The sequence below is a fragment of the Oncorhynchus keta genome, chromosome 2, assembly GCF_023373465.1.
Source record: "Oncorhynchus keta strain PuntledgeMale-10-30-2019 chromosome 2, Oket_V2, whole genome shotgun sequence".
Lineage (NCBI taxonomy): Eukaryota > Metazoa > Chordata > Actinopteri > Salmoniformes > Salmonidae > Oncorhynchus > Oncorhynchus keta.
Window position 1 is genome coordinate 30811341 of NC_068422.1, and position 23859 is coordinate 30835199.

The 23859-nt window shown below is 43.1% G+C and overlaps 1 protein-coding gene across 4 annotated transcripts in view; it reads left to right on the forward strand.

Moving 5' to 3' along the window:
- LOC118399095 (sodium/calcium exchanger 1) overlaps positions 1-18152 on the forward strand; it is a 181317-nt gene extending 163165 nt beyond the window's left edge. For all 4 annotated transcript variants that reach the window (XM_035794907.2, XM_035794888.2, XM_035794879.2 and 1 more), the window contains exons 6-7: positions 10094-10369; positions 16299-18152. In XM_035794907.2, the coding sequence (XP_035650800.1) occupies positions 10094-10369; positions 16299-16675 (653 nt within the window). In that variant the 3' untranslated portion in view covers positions 16676-18152. The remainder of the gene's footprint in view (positions 1-10093; positions 10370-16298) is intronic.
- Positions 18153-23859: the final 5707 nt, after the last annotated feature.

Consider the following 23859-nt stretch of genomic DNA (forward strand, 5'->3'; position numbering starts at 1 on the left):
ATGAGAGGAAAGGAGGGAGGAGGTGTAACAGAGTGATGGATAAACAGATGAGAGGAGTGGGAAGGGGATATGATGTATAAAGGACAGATTGAGAGGAGGTGTCAGGGGTAAAGATTATCATTAGAGACACACGCCCCCTCCAGACTGGCTCTGATGTCACCACCTCCTCCACACTCCTCTCTGTATGTGGCGTGTGTGTTTGTATGTGCGTGCCTGTAAAATTAAGGACAGGGAAACTGAGCTGAGAGAGAGAGAGAGAGAGAGAGAGAGAGAGAGAGAGAGAGAGAGAGAGAGAGAGAGAGAGAGAGAGAGAGAGACAAACACAAACACACCCTACAGAGCCCCAGGACAACAGCACAATTAGACCCAACCAAATCATGAGAAAACAAAAAGATAATTACTTAACACATTGGAAAGAATTAACAAAAAAACAGAGCAAACTAGAATGCTATTTGGCCCTACACAGAGAGTACACAGCGGCAGAATACCTGACCACTGTGACTGACCCAAAATTAAGGAAAGCTTTGACTATGTACAGACTCAGTGAGCATAGCCTTGCTATTGAGAAAGGCCGCCGTAGGCAGACATGGCTCTCAAGAGAAGACAGGCTATGTGCTCACTGCCCACAAAATGAGGTGGAAACTGAGCTGCACTTCCTAACCTCCTGCCCAATGTATGACCATATTAGAGAGACATATTTCCCCCAGATCACACAGATCCACAAAGAATTCGAAAACATATCCAATTTTGAAAAACTCCCATACCTACTGGGTGAAATTCCACAGTGTGCCATCACAGCAGCAAGATGTGTGACCTGTTGCCACGAGAAAAGGGCAACCAGTGAAGAACAAACACGATTGTAAATACAACCCATATTTATGCTTATTTATTTTATCTTGTGTCCTTTAATTATTTGTACATTGTGTATGTATATATATATATATATATATATATATATGTATATATATATGTATATATATATATATATATATATATATATATATATATATATATATATATATATATATATATATATATATATATATATATATAATATGACATTTGTAGTGTCTTTACTGTTTTGAAACTGTTGTATGTGTAATGTTTACTGTTAATTTTTGTTGTTTTTCACTTTATATATTCACTTTGTATGTTGTCTACCTCACTTGCTTTGGCAATGTTAACACATGTTTCCCATGCCAATAAAGCCCTTGAATTGAATTGAATTGAGAGAGAGAGAGAGAGAGAGAGAGAGAGAGAGAGAGAGAGAGAGAGAGAGACCTGTTTTGGCATGGGCAGCGCCATGAGGACTTGACCATTTTGAAGTAGTCAACTGGGTGGGACTTAAGGAAGGACCACATAATTTCATCCAGGTCACCAGTATATATCAGCCAATGACTTATACTTTTGAGGAAACATTCCATAACTGCAGGTGGCAGTAAATCTCTCTCTCGCTTCTCTCAGTTCCATGTATGTAGTGAGTATTTTCACCCCCTATGTTTAACTTAATGATTGATGGTGATGAGTGGAACTCCTTACAGTAGGAGATACATTCAGGAACTAAGAGTGAGTCACTTCATGTCCCAGTTCTTCACAGGACAGGCTATTTGAGGCCATAGCTTTGGGTTCTCAGATAAACCCTGACACAAATTATGGAAAGCATTCCTCACCTACACTGGATGAGTGCATTCTTTATCATCCTAATGCACATTTTTTCAACAGGCACTTCTCTAGCTTTCTCGGGAGATGAGTTGTATTTATATGGCTAGGGTGATTGGTTGTATTTATATGGCAAGGGAGATGAGTTGTATTTATATGGCTAGGGAGATGAGTTGTATTTATACGGCTAGGGAGATGAGTTGTATTTATATGGCTAGGGAGATGGGTTGTATTTATATGGCTAGGGAGATGGGTTGTATTTAGATGGCTAGGGAGATGGGTTGTATTTATATGGCTAGGGAGATGAGTTGTATTGATATGGCTAGGGAGATGAGTTGTATTTATACGGCTAGGGAGATGAGTTGTATTTATATGGCTAGGGAGATGGGTTGTATTTATATGGCTTGGGAGATGGGTTGTATTTATATGGCTAGGGAGATGGGTTGTATTTATATGGCTAGGGAGATGGGTTGTATTTATATGGCTAGGGAGATGGGTTGTATTTATATGGCTAGGGAGATGGGTTGTATTTATATGGCTAGGGAGATGAGTTGTATTTATATGGCTAGGGAGATGGGTTGTATTTATATGGCTAGGGAGATGGGTTGTATTTATATGGCTAGGGAGATGAGTTGTATTTATATGGCTAGGGAGATGGGTTGTATTTATACGGCTAGGGAGATGAGTTGTATTTATATGGCTAGGGAGATGGGTTGTATTTATATGGCTAGGGAGATGGGTTGTATTTATATGGCTAGGGAGATGAGTTGTATTTATACGGCTAGGGAGATGTGTTGTATTTATATGGCTTGGGAGATGGGTTGTATTTATATGGCTAGGGAGATGGGTTGTATTTATACGGCTCGGGAGATGGGTTGTATTTATATGGCTTGGGAGATGGGTTGTATTTATATGGCTAGGGAGATGGGTTGTATTTATATGGCTAGGGAGATGGGTTGTATTTGTATGGCTAGGGAGATGGGTTGTATTTATATGGCTCGGGAGATGGGTTGTATTTATATGGCTAGGGAGATTGGTTGTATTTATATGGCTCGGGAGATGGGTTGTATTTATATGGCTCGGGAGATGGGTTGTATTTATACGGCTAGGGAGATGGGTTGTATTTATACGGCTAGGGTGATTGGTTGTATTTATATGGCTAGGGAGATGGGTTGTATTTATATGTCTTGGGAGATGGGTTGTATTTAGATGGCTAGGGAGATGGGTTGTATTTATATGGCTAGGGAGATGGGTTGTATTTAGATGGCTAGGGAGATGGGTTGTATTTATATGGCTAGGGTGATTGGTTGTATTTATATGGCTAGGGAGATGGGTTGTATTTATACGGCTCGGGAGATGGGTTGCATTTATATGGCTAGGGTGATGGGTTGCATTTATACGGCTAGGTAGATGGGTTGCATTTATACGGCTTGGGAGATGGTTTGTATTTATAAGGCTAGGGTGATGGGTTGTGTTTATATGGCTTGGGAGATGGGTTGTATTTATATGGCTAGGGAGATGGGTTGTATTTATATGGCTAGGGTGATTGGTTGTATTTATATGGCTAGGGAGATGGGTTGTATTTATATGGCTAGGGAGATGGGTTGTATTTATATGGCTAGGGAGATGGGTTGTATTTATATGGCTAGGGTGATTGGTTGTATTTATATGGCTAGGGAGATGGGTTGTATTTATACGGCTCGGGAGATGGGTTGCATTTATATGGCTAGGGTGATGGGTTGCATTTATACGGCTAGGTAGATGGGTTGCATTTATACGGCTTGGGAGATGGTTTGTATTTATAAGGCTAGGGTGATTGGTTGTATTTATATGGCTAGGGAGATGGGTTGTGTTTATATGGCTTGGGAGATGGGTTGTATTTATATGGCTAGGGAGATGGGTTGTATTTATATGGCTAGGGTGATTGGTTGTATTTATATGGCTAGGGAGATGGGTTGTATTTATATGGCTAGGGAGATGGGTTGTATTTATATGGCTAGGGAGATGGGTTGTATTTATATGGCTAGGGTGATGGGTTGTATTTATATGGCTAGGGTGATTGGTTGTATTTATATGGCTAGGGAGATGGGTTGTATTTATATGGCTAGGGAGATGGGTTGTATTTATATGGCTAGGGAGATGGGTTGTATTCATATGGCTAGGGAGATGTGTTGTATTTATACGGCTTGGGAGATGGTTTGTATTTATATGGCTCGGGAGATGGGTTGTAGTTATACGGCTAGGTAGATGGGTTGTATTTATATGGCTTGGGAGATGGGTTGCATTTATATGGCTAGGGAGATGGTTTGTATTTATATGGCTAGGGTGATTGGTTGTATTTATATGGCTAGGGAGATGGGTTGTATTTATATGGCTAGGGTGATTGGTTGTATTTATATGGCTAGGGAGATGGGTTGTATTTATATGGCTAGGGAGATGGGTTGTATTTATATGGCTAGGGAGATGGGTTGTATTTATATGGCTAGGGTGATGGGTTGTATTTATATGGCTAGGGTGATTGGTTGTATTTATATGGCTAGGGAGATGGGTTATATTTATATGGCTAGGGAGATGGGTTGTATTTATATGGCTAGGGAGATGGGTTGTATTCATATGGCTAGGGAGATGGGTTGTATTTATACGGCTTGGGAGATGGTTTGTATTTATATGGCTCGGGAGATGGGTTGTAGTTATACGGCTAGGTAGATGGGTTGTATTTATATGGCTTGGGAGATGGGTTGCATTTATATGGCTAGGGAGATGGTTTGTATTTATATGGCTAGGGTGATTGGTTGTATTTATATGGCTAGGGAGATGGTTGTATTTATATGGCTAGGGAGATGGGTTGTATTTATATGGCTAGGGAGATGGGTTGTATTTATATGGCTAGGGTGATTGGTTGTATTTATATGGCTAGGGAGATGGTTGTATTTATATGGCTAGGGAGATGGGTTGTATTTATACGGCTAGGGTGATTGGTTGTATTTATACAGCTAGGGTGATTGGTTGTATTTATATGGCTAGGGAGATGGGTTGTATTTATACGGCTTGGGTGATTGGTTGTATTTATATGGCTTGGGAGATGGGTTGTATTTATATAGCTAGGGAGATGGGTTGTATTAATATGGCTCGGGAGATGGGTTGTATTTATACGGCTCGGGAGATGGGTTGTATTTATATGGCTAGGGTGATTGGTTGTATTTATATGGCTTGGGAGATGGGTTGTATTTATATGGCTAGGGAGATGGGTTGTATTTATATGGCTAGGGAGATGGGTTATATTTATACGGCTCGGGTGATTGGTTGTATTTATATGGCTTGGGTGATTGGTTGTATTTATATGGCTAGGGTGATTGGTTGTATTTATATGGCTAGGGAGATGGGTTGTATTTATATGGCTCGGGAGATGGGTTGTATTTATATGGCTAGGGAGATGGGTTGTATTTATACAGCTAGGGTGATTGGTTGTATTTATACGGCTTTGGTGATTGGTTGTATTTATACGGCTCGGTGATTGGTTGTATTTATATGGCTAGGGAGATGGGTTGTATTTATACAGCTAGGGTGATTGTTTGTATTTATATGGCTAGGGAGATGGGTTGTATTTATACGGCTAGGGTGATTGGTTGTATTTATACGGCTAGGGAGATGGGTTGTATTTATACGGCTTGGGTGATTGGTTGTATTTATATGGCTATGGAGATGGTTTGTATTTATATGGCTAGGGTGATTGGTTGTATTTATACGGCTCGGGTGATTGGTTGTATTTATATGGCTAGGGAGATGGGTTGTATTTATACAGCTAGGGTGATTGGTTGTATTTATATGGCTAGGGAGATGGGTTGTATTTATACAGCTAGGGTGATTGGTTGTATTTATATGGCTAGGGTGATGGGTTGTATTTATACAGCTAGGGTGATTGGTTGTATTTATATGGCTAGGGAGATGGGTTGTATTTATACGGCTTGGGTGATTGGTTGTATTTATATGGCTATGGAGATGGTTTGTATTTATATGGCTAGGGTGATTGGTTGTATTTATACGGCTCGGGTGATTGGTTGTATTTATATGGCTAGGGAGATGGGTTGTATTTATACAGCTAGGGTGATTGGTTGTATTTATATGGCTAGGGAGATGGGTTGTATTTATACAGCTAGGGTGATTGGTGGTATTTATACAGCTCGGGAGATTGGTTGTATTTATATGGCTAGGGAGATGGGTTGAATTTATATGGCTAGGGAGATGGGTTATATTTATACGGCTCGGGTGATTGGTTGTATTTATATGGCTAGGGAGATGGGTTATATTTATACGGCTCGGGTGATTGGTTGTATTTATATGGCTTGGATGATTGGTTGTATTTATATGGCTAGGGTGATTGGTTGTATTTATACAGCTAGGGAGATTGGTTGTATTTATATGGCTAGGGTGATTGGTTGTATTTATATGGCTAGGGAGATGGGTTGAATTTATATGGCTAGGGAGATGGGTTATATTTATACGGCTCGGGTGATTGGTTGTATTTATATGGCTTGGGTGATTGGTTGTATTTATATGGCTAGGGTGATTGGTTGTATTTATACAGCTAGGGAGATTGGTTGTATTTATACGGCTAGGGAGATGGGTTGTATTTATACAGCTAGGGAGATTGGTTGTATTTATACGGCTCGGGAGATTGGTTGCATTTATACGGCTCGGGAGATGGGTTAGAGTCTATACACCTGTCAGCGGCGGGTGTGGTTGAAATAGCCGAATCCACAAATTTCAAAAGGTTTCCACATACCCTTGTGTATATATACAGTAGTGTATTACTCCATTGAATAATGCAACCAAACCATATTACACTCTTGAATAATGCAACAAGTCACAAGCATGTGCAGACAACTAAATGGTTTATTTTCTCGTCTTAAGGCGACACACGATACATTTTAGCTTCAAAACAAAAGCACAGAGTTGCTAACATCACGTCTTCAATAAGTAACGTTATCCTAACAAAATGTAACGATTGGTACTCTCATACAAATATAAAAGTACAATAGGTCTACCTTACATTACAACAAATCAGACTTCTTTTATCCATATAATGCATATCATTACATCTGGTATAAGCTCATTTCAACGAGATGTTCTATATGGAAGTTCATTTACATTAAATGCCTATCAGGTATAAAGGTAAGACCCAGATGCAGACAACATCCAATGAACAAGGGTTTAATAATCCAACAGGGGCAGGCAATAGGCAGGTCAAGGCAGGCAGGGGTCAGTAAACCAGAGGTGAGGCAATAGGCAGGTCAAGGCAGGCAGTGGTCAGTAAACCAGAGGTGAGGCAATAGGCAGGTCAAGGCAGGCAGTGGTCAGTAAACCAGAGGTGCGGCAATAGGCAGGTCAAGGCAGGCAGTGGTCAGTAAACCAGAGGTGGGGAAACAGTACCGGATGGCAGGCAGGGTCAGGGTCAGGGGCAGGCAATAGGCAGGTCAAGGCAGGCAGTGGTCAGTAAACCAGAGGTGCGGCAATAGGCAGGTCAAGGCAGGCAGTGGTCAGTAAACCAGAGGTGGGGAAACAGTACCGGATGGCAGGCAGGGTCAGGGTCAGGGGCAGGCAATAGGCAGGTCAAGGCAGGCAGTGGTCAGTAAACCAGAGGTGAGGCAATAGGCAGGTCAAGGCAGGCAGTGGTCAGTAAACCAGAGGTGGGATAAAATAACTATATATTTTTTTACCTTTGTTTAACTCATCAAGTCAGTTAGTAACAAATTCAAATGTTTTAATGACAGCCTAGAAACAGTGGGTTAACTGCCTGTTCAGAGTGACAGATTCGTACCTTGTCAGCTCAGGGGTTTGAACTTGCAACCTTCTGGTTACTAGTACAACACTCTAACCACTAGGCTACCCGGCACGCAGGCTCCAGGTCAGGCAGAGTGGTCAGGCAATTGGGCTCAGAGTCAGGACAAGCAAGGGTCAAAACCAGGAGGGCGAGAAAAAGAAAGACTGGGAAACGCAGGCGCTGAGAACAAAAACGCTGGTTGACTTGACAAACAAGATGAACTGGCAACAGACAGACAGACAACACAGGTCTAAATACACAGGGGATAATGGGGAAGATTGGCGACACCTGGAGGGTGGTGGAGACAATCACAAAGACAGGTGAAATAGATCAAGGTGTGACAATGTCTCATGACTTGTCAACGTGCACAATTAGTCTGTGCTTCAGTCTGACCAACTGTAGCCTACTGATAACAACCATAGCTGCAGGTAGTCTATGCGCTCTGATCCCATCTGGGCCTGGCCAGGGGAGATGTATAGCTTCATGCTTTTATAGCCTAAACTATGTAGCCTAAAATAGGCCCATTAATGTGTGTTCTGAGAAAATGTGAATGTGATCAAATTTGGTTTATAGTCAAACTTCAGGAGGCTAGGCTACCTAGGCCTTTTTAATCCAAAATGATTGACTGGAATCAATCAACACAATAGTGATGACATACTGTATGAGCATATTGTTTTTAAACAATATATATAAATCATATGACCTGATTTGAAAAATAATCTGGTCCCATCATAGCCCACATAAAACCTTTTTTTTTTACAACAATTTCTTTTACCATGTCATATTCTACAACTAGGTTCCGGAGTTGGTTTGGTTAGCCTACTACCAGATCAAGAAAAAGGCCCCAGAAAAACTATTCCCCCCACTCTGGGACCTGTGGTGCCACCTCCGAAATCACTACACAATGTTACAAATTAAAAAACATCCGATTTGTATGATCTGCATTTGACATGTTTTTATTGGTGGGGATGAGCTTCCATCGTTTTATGTGGCTCAGTGCAGCCGGTATCTACTGGGACAATTTCAGAATATAACAGGCTGTTACTGCAATTTCAGGTAAAAACTCAATAAAACAAGACTCACATATTAGGGGAATGTCTATACATTTCAGCTGTTTCAAAAACATTGCTGTTTAAAGGTCTTACTCACGTCAGGTACGGAGAGCGTGATCACGCAGTCGTCCGGAACAGCTGGTGCTCTCATGCAAGTTTCAGTGTTACTTGACTCAAAGCGAGCATAGAAGTAATTTAGCTCATCTGGTAGGTTCGTGTCACTGGGCAGCTTGTGGCTATGCTTCCCTTTGTAGTTTGTAATAGTTTGCAGAGGGGTTGAGACATAAATGACCAGAGAGGTGGAGAGAGTGGGAGAAAGGCACTTAACACCATATTGCTGTAGTGAATTGTGTGTGTGTGTGTGTGTGTGTGTGTGTGTGTGTGTGTGTGTGTGTGTGTGTGTGTGTGTGTGTGTGTGTGTGTGTGTGTGTGTGTGTGTGTGTGTGTGTGTGTGTGTGTGTGTGTGTGTGTGTGTGTGTGAAAAAAGAGATACATCACTTTTATGTCTCACACAGGCCCACTGCAGAACTCTCTCTCACTCTTTTGCTATTCTCTCTCTCTCTCGCTCTCTCTCACTCACTCTCTCACTCTCTCTTTCTCTCTCTCTCTGAGAAAGAAAGCAAGCTGAGAACACTTGTATGTGTGTGTATGTGTGTGTGTGTGTGTGTGTGTGTGTGTGTGTGTGTGTGTGTGTGTGTGTGTGTGTGTGTGTGTGTGTGTGTGTGTGTGTGTGTGTGTGTGTGTGTGTGTGTGTGTGTGTGTGTGTGTGTGTGTGTTAGACTTTTCTGTGTTTTGAATTTGCCTTGTTAAAAAACGTGATGGAAAATAGCTTTTGACATTTCTCAGATAAAAGGCATTGTGCAATTTGTCTGCCCTTTTACAGTGCATCACAATGTGAACATGTTCAAATGGCTCTTTTGGTCCCTTGAGATTGTGGTTCAGGCCATTAGTGATGCAATCATTATGATGGTCAAATACCAGATTAATATTGTATGTCGAGAAAGATGTGTGTCCGTGTGTATACACACACACACATACAAAGATGATGTGTACCTGTTAGAGGATTGGCTCCAGTCCGAGCCTCAGGCTATGATTACACTCTGACAAATTAGCTCCAATGTTAAGAGCAGCAAACCATCATCATCACAAATCATAACTTTGGCTCGCTTATTTCACAAAATATAGTCTGGTGTTCAGTAAACTTTTGAGGAATATCATTCGTCTCAATAAATCAACTAAACAATCGCACCCTTTCAGATCCCTTAACATCATGCTCTTTCTCCTCATCCCCCTCTCTTCTCTCTTTCTCCTCATCCCCCTCTCTTCTCTCTTTCTCCTTATCCCCCTCTCTTCTCTCTTTCTCCTCATCCCCCTCTCCTCTCTCTTTCTCCTCATCCCCCTCTCTTCTCTCTTTCTCCTTATTCCCCCTCTCTTCTCTCTTTCTCCTCATCCCCCTCTCTTCTCTCTTTCTCCTCATCCCCCTCTCTTCTCTCTTTCTCCTTATCCCCCTCTCTTCTCTCTTTCTCCTCATCCCCCTCTCCTCTCTCTTTCTCTCGGCCAGGTGAGGATGACGAGGATGAAGAGTGCGGCGAGGAGAAGCTGCCGTCCTGTTTCGACTACGTCATGCACTTCCTCACCGTCTTCTGGAAGGTTCTGTTTGCGTTCGTGCCCCCGACAGACTACTGGAACGGCTGGGCCTGCTTCGTGGTGTCCATCTGTATGATCGGCCTGCTTACAGCCTTCATCGGGGACCTGGCCTCCCACTTCGGCTGCACCGTGGGCCTCAAGGACTCTGTCACCGCCGTGGTGTTCGTGGCCCTGGGGACCTCCGTGCCAGGTAATATTATAAACTAACCCTGGTGTTTATGCTACATGTACTTGCTTTGTAATGTTGACAGTAGCACTCCTTTTACAGTAGCATTTAACCTAGATGTACTACTATGTAATGATTGCGTTTTTCCTACAAAAGTCCTCTAGAATTAGGGCATGATTCAATCCATATCGCGTAAATTCATCACTACAGCATGATTGACATGTAAAGGCAATGTTCTCGCGTTGGCAGAGACTGCAATCACGGTAAACCCTGTGTATGTCGGCTCAGTCTGAAATTACCTTTACATTTCAATCGCGTCATAGCGCTGAACTTCCGCGATATGGATTGAATCGAGCCCTTAATCGCTCCGAACACTCCCAGTGTCCAGTGTTCACCTCCCACCATTCATTTACACTGCTTTACACCCCAGCTAGATACTGCTACATGTATACATGACATGTTAGTCAGTGGCCGATGCTCTGTTCCTGAGCAGCTTAACATCACCGTATACAAGTGAGTGGGTTGAACAAGAGCCTAAATAAATACACATGGAACATCAGTTCAACCCCTCACAGCTACCATGGCATAAACCTCACACTCCTATGATGAATATTAGTGCACAACCATAAGTGTATGGAATGGAAAAGGTTGAAACAGAGTAATTGCTAGTAGGAGAGATGTCAGGGGTGGGTTAGTCCAGAAGATGGCTGATGTCTTTAGAGGCAGAAGATGGGCAGTGACTCAGATGTGAAGCCAAACACACACATACACACACACACACACACACACACACACACACACACACACACACACACACACACACACACACACACACACACACACACACACACACACACACACACACACACACACACACACACACACACACACACACACAGCTTAATATCTTTCAACTGGGACTGATACAGTGCTTAGCTAATTAGCTCTCAGTTCATGTATTGTACACTGAGCTGCATCACAGACCTGCTGACCAGCCAGCCACTGTAACTCACTCAGGACTCACCGCTCTGACACTTCTAGACATTACTCCTGAAACACTGTTCCCTTCACTTCACCAATACTGTAAACCCCATTTCACAAGCACAAAGAACAAAGATGTCTAAGGAAACAGTACAAGCAGTCAATATTCTTTGTGTCTGTCATTCTGTTTGTTTGCACAAGGCATGTTGTGTGTGCATGGGTAACCTTAGTGGCGTAGTGGCTTCCTAATTTGAACCCTGCCTCCCTGCCTCACCATGCTCACACAGACACACACCGCTGCACTGCTTCGCCACCCATGTTCATTAGTATTGAGTCATTTCTCATGGGGATCAGGTGTTGTGCGGTGTCCTGCCCTTTAGAATATGATGCATTACTCTACACAGGAGCGATAACAATAACTGAGGGGGTTAAGCTAGCATTAGCCGCCGTAGCGCTGTGCTGCTGTGCTGCTGTGCTGCTGTGCTGCTGTGCTGCTGTGTAAATGGACCCTGCTGGAGCCCTCACACCACACCTCTCACCCCACTGTAATTATAGTCAATACAAAGGCACAAAGGCCACAGCCACACGTCTCAATGAGCCTCGTTTGTCATGGTTAGTGAGCCAGAGAAGAACATCAGCAGCCTATATAAAAGTAACATAGAGGGAGGTCAGATACCATGTATTGCTATAGTGGATTGTGTGTGTGTGTGTGTGTGTGTGTGTGTGTGTGTGTGTGTGTGTGTGTGTGTGTGTGTGTGTGTGTGTGTGTGTGTGTGTGTGTGTGTGTGTGTGTGTGTGTGTGTGTGTGTGTGTGTGTGTGTGTGTGTGTGTGTGTGTGTGTGTGTGTGTGTGTGTGTGTGTGTGTGTGTGTGTGTGTGTGTGTGTGTGTGTGTGTGTGTGTGTGTGTGTGTGTGTGTGTGTGTGTGTGTGTGTGTGTGTGTGTGTGTGTGTCAAAATAAATTAAGTATGATAAAGGGCACACTGAGGAGAATATGTAAATCTCTGCATTTAATCATGCAATACAAAAGTGACCCATGTATTGTATATACAGAAAACACACACACACACAGCTTAATAGCTTTCATCTAAATATTTGAGAATTTCCTGAGAAAGCTGCAGATCTAAATATCGGTCCAGCTGTTGTCACGTCCCTCTCTCTCTTGCCAAATATCACCGCCACCTCTGTGTTGACGTTTACTACTTCACAAAGTGGAGTCTTTCTGGTTCGTGCGCTTGCTGTGCTAGGTTGATACACTTTGAAGGTGTGATGGAAAACGACTGGGTATTTAGAGAAATTCTCTCCCTGTTCTTTATCAGTGCAGGTAGAGAGACTTTTAAAGGTGTCATGATATTGCCACAAACCTATAGTACATGTCGTTGTTTCTAGTGCTATGGACTACTCCTCCTATAGGGGCCTTACTATGCAAACAGCCAATGGCAGCCAATGGCTGATAGATCAATCCAAGACGCCGTCTGTAGGCGGAACATGATATTCATCATGGAGGTGTGGATAACTTACGGGGTGCACTGTCACAGACATTCCTAACATATCTAGAGAAATGAGAAGCTCGCTACTGTCCTTCCTGTCTCACTAGAACCATGATTGGATAGCGGGAGTGTGGGAGCATCAAGTCATGTGAGACCACTCCCAGCACACAGGAAGTGACGTCATCACCATCACTTCCTCCTGGCCTTGCCAGAAAGGGAGAGCAGCGACGGACAAGGCCATGGAGGCCCAATTGCCATAGTAACCGATATAGCCATTAACGGCAGCTGCAGCAGAGAGAGGATGCTGCTGCATGTTAATAGGCCCGGAGAGAGCAGCAGATGTGTAGTAGGCAGTTAAATGGCTGGTGATTGTAGGGCTTGTCAAAGATAACAGTCTCCACTGTGACTGTGTGATGTCACAGCCAGGAAGTGATTAGCAGGCAAGCTCTTATCATAGAGATGGAACTGGGAGGTGTAAAACAGTCTCGGGAGCTTATGCCTTCTTCTATCTGCTTTAGAAAAGCCATTATCTTGGAGGTAGAGAGGAGCCAGGTTTTACTGTATACGGTCTTGATAGGGCAGAGGAGATTGAATATATGGTGTAGGATAGAGAGGAGCAAGAAGAAGGACAACACAGTCACACAGAGATGCTCTCTCTGCCCACACACACTATCCTTACACAATCACAGCTGCCAATTGGACTACAGTGCGTGTGTGTGTGTGGCAGTGCTGGAAATCACTGCCTGGGGTTGGAAACTGCGCACACACAAGCACACAGCCCACACACATGCACGAGCACACACACACACACCATGCAGGGACAAACAATCTCTTTATTTCATCTGACAGTACATACTGTGCAATTCTATGTCCGACAGTCATACACTCCTCGCTACACAAATGCTCCTCCCGTATCAAAGGGTAGCTGCAGTAGTCCCCACCCTGTTGTCTGTGTGCTTGCGTGCATGTCCCTTTCTATAGATGCTATGGTTTGTGTTGTCGAGAACTGTGAGGCTGCGGTGTTCCCAGTGTCCCCTCCCCTCCCTCCGTTCCCTCCATCCCTCCTTCCATTCTCAGTGAAGCTGCACAGTATGATGATTAGTGCAGACACTTACGAGGCAACCCCTGTCTGTTCTGCATCAGCCTTTAGCCACTCCACAGCTCTCTCCTGTGTCTTTCTGTCCGTCCTGCTTTTGTCCTCACCCTGCATTCTGCTCAGGGGATCCGACCACACTGTTATCAGAGAGAGAGAGAGAGCCTTTTGTCCAGTCTGCCGCACAAAGCCTGCTGCACTGCCAACGCCTGGCTCAGTCTACTGTACTGCAGCTCTCTCTCCCTCCCTCTCTCTCTCCCACAGACATCTAAATACACCACACTATGCAGCTAGCTAGAGCATTCTCTGTAGAGAGAAGATTGAAGACGTTGCGAGTTTTAATGTCACATGCACAAGTACAGTGAAAATGTCTTTCTTGCTAGCTCTAAACCCAACAATGCAGTAATCAATAACAATTTAATACTACAAATAACAAGGTAGAACAAAAACACACAAGAAATAATAAGAACTGTCATTGAACAATAAATGGGCCAGAAGAAGATTTAACCAATCAATTTATTCATAGAGACAGAAAGAGATAAATAGACGAATATCTCAGTTATACTGTTGTGTGGATGGCTGCTTCATGACTCTGTACATAGCTCCAGTACTTAAAATAACAATTCACCCATTTTGAATGTTATAACATTTTTGTGCATCTCTGAGTGATGTTCTATCGAATCCCAGGGTCATTGCATGTTTTCATGCATTACCGCCGGTACGCGAGTTTTTCATCGTATGATAGAACATTGCTCAGAGATGCACAAAAATTATGTAACATAAAAAATGGGTTATACATTTACTTTATGTTTTTCAATCGTATTTCTTCCTGGGTCTTGGTCCAGTGGTTTTCCAGCCTAGTGCAAGGCCCGAGTGTCCCGAGTGTCCCGAGTGTCCCGAGTGTCCCGAGTGGCCAGAGTGTCCCGAGTGGCCAGAGTGGCCCGAGTGGCCCGAGTGGCCAGAGTGGCCAGAGTGGCCCGAGTGGCCAGAGTGGCCAGAGTGGCCAGAGTGGCCCGAGTGGCCAGAGTGGCCAGAGTGGCCCGAGTGGCCAGAGTGGCCAGAGTGGCCCGAGTGGCCAGTCAGCAGGCATGGGATCAAGGGACAAGTCCCTGTGAGTACTATCCAGTCACTGGACATGAGATGGATTATTTTTAAGTGATGAATCTTCCTCAGTTACACGTTACAGCTCTTAGACCAGTCATTGCTCAGCATCTGTTCTAAATCCACCACAGATACTTTATTCACTATCGTGGTCCAGTAATGACCACACTTGTATGCACATGTGGGTGCCCATCTTGTGCCATGTTGAAGTCAGCAGAGCTAGATTCCCAGTGAATAGTGCCACTCGAGGCCAATGACCATGGTATCATGTCCAGCTGGCTAGAGCCTGATGCCAGCTCAGTGAATGGAGTCACCCTGAGGAGTAATTTGTCTCAACCTGGCCTCCCTTGCTAAATTTCGGGCACCAGGAAAATAAAAGGGAAGGGTGCACAGAGGAAGTGAGGAGGGACCGAGGGACAGAAATGGGAATAAAACAGAGTGCTCTGTCACTTGCCAATGAAAGACATCTCAAACATTAGACTGGGTTCCTTGACTCTCTATGAAAGCCCTTTCTCCTGGCAAGGTAACTGCAACTCGCATAAACAGCTCCACTCCAGAAATTGAATGGTGTCTTCCTGCTGGGCTGCTGTTGTTCCTACAGCAGACTGTTTAAATCCAGACACATAGCCGGCCATTTGTGGAGAAGATTGTGTGCTTGCCTCAGGTATTGATCTGGGTCTGGGCGAAAGAGACCCAGACAGATGACTTCTGCTGAGACGGAACTCCTGTCCCTGCAACGGTGACAATTTTGCTCCCTGATTACAGACATTGAATTATGTCCTATGAAACAATGCTGTTCAGTGTTTTTTAGAGTTTTAATTAATATGGAGCTTTTTTGTTTTGCCTCTCACCCTTTACCCACACCCTCTGCCCCATACCCTCTGCCCCATACCCTCTGCCCCATACCCTCTGCCCCACACCCTCTGCCCCATACCCTCTGCACCATACCCTCTGCCCCATACCCTCTGCCCCACACCCTCTGCCCCACACCCTCTGCCCCATACCCTCTGCCCCATACCCTCTGCCCCATACCCTCTGCCCCATACCCTCTGCCCCACACCCTCTGCCCCATACCCTCTGCCCCATACCCTCTGCCCCATACCCTCTGCCCCATACCCTCTGCCCCACACCCTCTGCCCCATACCCTCTGCCCCATACCCTCTGCCCCATACCCTCTGCCCCATACCCCATCACCATTAATTCCCCCAATCCAATAACATTTTCCCAATCCTTATTGAATCACACACACAACACCCTCCTCCTCTCCATCCTCTCTTCCCTTTCCCCCAGACACCTTTGCCAGTAAGGTGGCAGCCATCCAGGACCAGTATGCTGACGCATCCATCGGCAACGTGACGGGCAGCAACGCGGTCAACGTGTTCCTGGGCATCGGCGTGGCCTGGTCCATCGCCGCCATCTACCACAACTCCAAGGGCAACGACTTCAAGGTAGACCCGGGGAGCCTGGCCTTCTCCGTCACCCTCTTCACCATCTTTGCGTTCATCTGCGTGGGAGTGCTGATGTACCGGCGGCGACCTTCGATCGGCGGCGAGCTGGGGGGTCCGCGGACTCCCAAGATACTGACCACCATGCTGTTTGTCAGCCTGTGGCTGCTTTACATTCTGTTCTCCTCACTGGAGGCCTACTGCCACTTCAGGGCCTTCTAAACAGCTACAAACTTAAGAAGGCCCTAGAAGAGCTAACCGGAGACAAGAAGGAGGAAACAGCAGCAGTGAAAAACGTTTTTCTCTTGTCGTTAATAACCCCGACCCAACTCACCCAACCCCGACCCTCCCCACCCTTTCCCCCTTTTAAGAAGTGAAAGATCCCTCCCCTAGTGCTTAATAAGGGATGAGACTGGTTGTTCAGGCGAGGAGAGGCCTGTCAGCGCTGGGACAGAAGTCTGTAGAATGACAGTTGTGACAGTTGTGTGTGTGGGCGTGTGTGTGCGTGTGCGCATGTGTGTGTGTGTGTGTGTGTGTAGCTGTTTGTTATGTCTCTCACTACCCAGCAACCCTATAGAAACAGCATCGTCGACGCCTGGCGCTCATTTCAAACTAAACACTAGACATTTTTTGTGAAATCCTTTAATAATTCCCATACCACCATTATTGATATGTATATGCATGAACATCAAAAGAAACAAAGATACGGCTGTTCGCAAGCATAGTGGGTGGGGAGTAACAGGTACTTCAGTCTCTTGTCTGTGTGTTAGTCTTAATAAATCTCAGTTAGGGCCTGGCTGCAAGAGCTGCTCACCACCTTCTGACCCTCGGTTTGATCCCCAGTAGAACATCTGATTAGGTGTCCTCTGTTCTTTTATCTTGCTGTAGATGTAGTTGTGTTAAAGGAGTTTAGCATACTTTTACCTTTAAGGCCGTATCGTGATTGAATGGCCAGCGTTACCATTTTAACTATCAGATAACTCGTTGTCAACTTACATTATCATTTTCAAAACTATCCCAAGATTGCATTTCCAGTTTAGTCAATAGGGGTTTCACCACCACCATGCTTGATTCAAATTGCAATAGAATACAGAGAGACCGTACTGGATCGCCCTCTGCATTAGCTTCATCCATTGGCTACACATCTTTCAGCAGCCTCTCACTATTGGCTCTTTCTCTCTATCTTTGTGTCTAAGCTCCTACCAGACTGGTCTTTTTATCAGTCTCAGTCCTCAAGGGCTCTACAGTCAATTCTTAACCACTAACCCTAACCAGAAACCCTTTACCCCTCACCCCTATCATAAACCCACCCTCAACACCCCTATCATAAACCCACCCTCAACACCCCTATCATAAACCCACCCTCAACACCCCTATCATAAACCCACCCTCAACACCCCTATCATAAACCCACCCTCAACACCCCTATCATAAACCCACCCTCAACACCCCTATCATAAACCCACCCTCAACACCCCTATCATAAACCCACCCTCAACACTCCTATCATAAACCCACCCTCAACACTCCTATCATAAACCCACCCTCAACACCTCTATCATAAACCCACCCTCAACACCCCTATCATAAACCCACCCTCAACACTCCTATCAGAAACCCACCCTCAACACCCCTATCATAAACCCACCCTCAACACTCCTATCATAAACCCACCCTCAACACCCCTATCATAAACCCACCCTCAACAATCCTATCATAAACCCCCAACACCCTATCATACACCCCTACACCCCTATCATAAACCCACCCTCAACAATCCTATCATAAACCCACCCTCAACACCCCTATCATAAACCCACCCTCAACACCCCTATCATAAACCCCTCAACACCCCTATCATAAACCCCTCAACACCCCTATCATAAACCCACCCTCAACACTCCTATCATAAACCCACCCTCAACACCCCTATCATAAACCCCCTCAACACTCCTATCATAAACCCCTCAACACTCCTATCATAAACCCCTTAACACTCCTATCATAAACCCCTCAACACTAAACCCTCTTTCTCTCTCCACTGAGCTGCACATCTTCATTTTTTAAAACATTAAATGTAATATTTCGATAAACAATATCTGAAACATAAAATACATCAATTGTAATGATGGACAGACGTGTAGATTAGAAGGTTCCTATAATGCAGTAGCTATAGGGACATTTTACAGAAGTTCAAAGTGAAGCTGGTGAGAAATACATTGACTGGCTATTTTCTATTTTCTGAGGTAAAGGCTTTTGTCTTAATGATGCAATCTTTTGAATCCATCTAACTGCCAGTCCCCAGATATAAGGGTTTACATCCAAGACTGTTACTCCGCGTCCAGTTCAGACACATCAGGCAGGTCAGTGTGTGGAAGAGGAAGACGGTCCACATTATTTAGAGTTAGAGTTTCCTACTGAGTTGGTTTAATACACTATACTTGATGTGTAACGTAACAATGAAGTAAAAGTAATCATAGTTGTAGTTTGGTTTAGAAAATTAAGATTTTGTCTCGTTCTTGCCATTTCTCACCACAGAAGTTGCAGCCCCTGGGAAGGTTCCATCTAGCTTAAAGTACTTATATGGAAGCCAAGTGGAGTTTACTCCCAATTTGTAAGTCGCTCTGGATAAGAGCGTCTGCTAAATGACTTAAATGTAAATGTAAATGTATTTTGCCAAAGGGAACTATTTCTAATGGAAGCTCCAGTAACAGCTTAGCCAGAATACGAGTGTGTTTTCTAACACACTGACGTTTCTTAACACCACCAAAAAGATCCCTGTGCGGTACTTAAAGCCTTGGTATTGTTTGACCGAAACAGAACATTTCTAATTCCAAATTTGGATGAAAACATTCACATTTCGTGGAGATGGGTTGATGTTTCGAATTGAAGGAAAAACATTGCACTGGTTCCCGAGTTTCTAATGAAAAGGATGACATTGTTTATATGCTGACGATGACTCTGCTGTTACATGATTATACATTATGACCCTTTCTCTGATCTGAAAAGGTTACAATGACATTGAAATACTAAAAAAGACCTTTCCTCCAACCCTAATACTCAACTAACCAACTACAAGTGACAAGAAGAGGAGGAGGAGAAAGAAAGAACATGTGAAGTACAGCCATACATTGTGTACTGGTGCAGTGAAGCACAAGGACTTCTCCTGCCCAGCATGTGTTGCTATAGTGTACGTCTGCACTGTGACTGTGCAGCATCTCTCTGTGTCCTCTACCCTGCCCACATGCCATGTCCATATTTTGGAATGTTAATTGTTAATTAATGTGCTACTTGTTCACACTGTGCATGAATGATAACATGTCTGTATATACTAAGCAGTATCCCATTCGTTGATGTTGACGGAGGTTTGAATGTTGTATAGGTTTTGACTTTTTTTTTTTTATGTACTATAACCTAATGTTTTATTTTAAGTTGAATGATGTATTTGGTAACTTGCACATTAAATTTAAAAAAAGGCAATATCTGCTGTTGTTGAATGAGGGTGAGAACTTAACGAGTGACATATCTTAAGGGAGTTGCATGGGTATTTGTACAAAAGACAATGCTTGCTTATAATGACATTGCTGGTTGTATTATTTGACAGTGTAAAGGCTATTTTGTCATTGAAGAGATAATATGTGTATATACTGTACATTGTTACCAGAGAGAGGTCTGATACCTCCACATATCTTAGTGAATTCTACATATTTATTTTAAAACCCTCACTAAACTCAAGAATGACAAATATTGCCTTTTTGGAGAAGTAGTTTGCTTAAATGCTTGTTTTGCTCTCGCTCTCTTTTCCTTCCGTGCTGAGCAGTGTTTCGTCTTAGATATCTGAAAAGTGTGTCAGTTCGTCATGCGGGGTGGATTCCTTCTTCAACTCAAGATCTGTCTGTCTGTCAACCTGGTATGTGCCCACCCATCTGTCTCTCTGGCCGGTACTGTACCTGCCTATCTGTCTCTGTCCCTGTTCAGTGTCTGTCTGTCTGTCTGTTGGTACCTGAGGTGCGTCATCTGATTTACACCACCACCGCCCACTGCTCAGATGGACCGTCGTTTTTCAGGGTTCTAATATATTTCACTTTCACTTTCTTTTCCCTCCTTGCATTCGCACTTTCTCACTGTTTAGCTCTCTCTCTCTCTCCTCTTTAACTTTCTCTCAACCTTCACCTCTCGATCTGTCCTTTCCTTGCTGTCTCTCTTTAACAGGGTTTAGTTTGCTATTTGTTTTGTCTTTTTGTTTGATTTTGTTTGATTCTAATTGATAGAATATCATGAATTTGTCTTATTTTGTTGGTGTCGTTTGTGTTTTTTCTTTGTGTCGCACAAACGAATAGGAAGACATTACACTAACTGTGATTACTCTACATGGTACACTTCTAACACAGAAAATAAAGTTTGGAATACCCTGTTTCAAAGACCTTTGAGTGGAGTTGTTTTGTGGGTCTGCATGTGGAGCGAAGTGTGCTGTGATGTTAGTGTAGATTTTAGTGTTCTTAAAACTGTTGAAATACATCAGAAAAATGAGTCGCCTTTATGCTTCCAAATTGTAGTTCATCCAGTGTCCATCCACACGTTGATGTCATTCTTCGCTCTCGCCTCCAAACACAAGAGCACCTGGAATGAAGTGCTCTCTATGTCACATTGCAGGTTGTGAAATCTTCAAAATTGTGTGTGTGCGTGTTTAGGAGACGTTTCCCTCAGCTGGATGAAGTGTGTTTAAAAGGTAGAGAGTTCACTACTGGGAAGTCTGGGACTGAGCCACTCAACAGCGAAACTGTTAATCAACCTGAGTGTGAAATTGGGCACCACACTTTGCCTCTCCCAGAATAGTGTTGATTACTGCAGCGGAGAGAGAACCTTCTCTCTCTCTCTCTCTCTCTCTCTCTCTCTCTCTCTCTCTCTCTCTCTCTCTCTCTCTCTCTCTCTCTCTCTCTCCTCTCTCTCTCTCTCTCTCTCTCTCTCTCTCTCTCTCTCTCTCTCTCTCTGAATTTAAAAACATATTTTAATATATTACAAGTATATGAATGTATACTTAAATATACAAAAACACTTTGCCTCTCCCAGAATAGTGTTGATTACTGCATTCGGAGAGAGAACTCTCCTCTTTCTCTTCTTCTTTTATTAGGTATGCACAGACCCCCAAAACTCAAATGGATTGATTGCCTTTCAATCTCTCACAGCTGGTTTAAAATCATCTTTTAATATAGCACAGGGCCCACATGAAATGTATACTTAAATATACAAAAATGTAATAATATACTTCAAATATTATGTATTTTTCTAGTACATCTTAAGTATACTATAAATATAATATCATTATACTTCAACACACTTTAAAAGTGTTCTTTAAATTCATAGTTTTTTCAGTCTTTTAGTAAACTATAAATATATTATCACCAACCTTCAATACACTTGTTAAAAGTGTACTTTAAATTCATTGTTTTTCAGTCTTTAAGTATACTATATTTTCACTATCATTAAATTTAAACACACACAACATTTCAAACACTTAAATTGTAATTTAGTATATTCATTCAAAATACACTTGTTTTTAAATTGAAGCATAGATAAAACATTTTATGAAACTCTGCATGTAAGTGATCAACTAAACTATAAGTATACAGTACCTTGCAAAACTATTCATACCCTTGGATTTATTCAAATTGTATTGTGGTAAAAAGTGGGATTCAAATTGATTGAATTCTAATTTGTTATCAACAATGAACTCAAATACTAATGTAATGTCAAAGTTGGAAAGAAATTCAAAAGAAAATTAATAAAAAATGGATAACTAAAATATAGTCATTCTAAAAGTATTTAGCCTCTTTGTTCAAGAGTAACATTTGACTTAACAAATCACAGAATATGTTATATGGACTATAATAGGGGTTGACACGATTTAATGACAAACCCTTCCTCTGTCCTCCGTACATATAACATCTGTAAGGTCCCTCAGTCTAGTATTGAATTTCAACTACCAGGGACCCTTTCAAGACCAGGGACCCTTTCAAGACCAGGGACCCTTTCGAAAGCCTCATAAAAGGGCAGTGATTTGGTAGATCGATAACAATATCAAATCAGACATTGAATATCTCTTTAAGCATGGTTAAGTTAATAATTATGCTGTGGGTTACTTATGAATCAATCCATTTGTATTTATAAAGCCCTTTTTACATCTGCCGATGTCACAAAGTGCTATACAGAAACCCAGACTAAAACCCCAAACAGCAAGCAATGCAGATGTAGAAGCACAGTGGCTAGGGAAAACTCCCTAGAAAGGCAGGAACCTAGGAATAAACCTAGAGAGGAACCAGGCTCTGAGGGGTGCCCAGTCTTCTTCTGGCTGTGACGGGTGGAGATTGTAACAGTACATGGCCAAGATGTTCAAACATTAGATGACCAGCAAGGTCAAATAATAATAATCACAGTGGATGTAGAGGGTGCAACCTCAGGAGTAAATGTCAGTTGGCATTTCAAAGCTGATCATTCAGAGTTAGAGACAGCAGGTGTGGTAGAGAGAGAGAGTCCAAAACAGCAGGTTCGGGACAAGGTAGCACGTCCGATGAACAGGTCCACCCAGACACATCAAAGACACCGTACGATCGTCCTTCTGAACTGAGCTGCAGGGCAGGAATGAAACTGCTCAGGGATGATTGTATAAAACAGTTCAGTGGCTGTGATGGGAGAAAACTGAGGATGGATCAACAACATTGTAGTGAATCCACAATAATGATTTAAATGACAAAAATAATAATACAAATATACAGAATAAAAAATATTCCAAAGCATACATCTTGTATGCAACAAGGCACTAAAGTAATACTGCAAAAATATGCTTTTGCTTAAATTCAAAGCCTTATGTTTGGGGCAAATCCAACACAACACATTACTGAGCAACTGCTGCCTTATTTTCAAGCATGGTGTTGGTTGCATCATGGTATGGGTATGCTGGACATCAGCAAATATGGGGAGTTTTTCGTGTTAAAAAGAAATGGGATGGAGCTAAGCACTTTACAACAGACACTGGGAGAGGAATTCACCTTTCAGCGGGGTAATAACCTACAAACTGAGGCCAAATCTACACCGGAGTTGCTTACCAAGAAGACAGTGAATGTTTCTGAGTGGACAAGTTACAGTTTTTTACTTAAATCTGCTTGAAAATCTATGTCAAGATTTGAAAATTGCTGTGTAGCCATGAGCACCAACATGTTGACAGAGCTTGAAGAATTATGAACAGAAAAAGGTATAATATTGAACAATCCAGGTGTGTAAAGCTCTTCTTACCCAAGAAGACTCATCACTGTAATTGCTGCCAATGGTGTTTCTAGCACGATTTGACTTGGGTGTAACGTCTGCTTCCAACTCACACCCCCAAACACCTAGATCCCCTGAACGCAGCT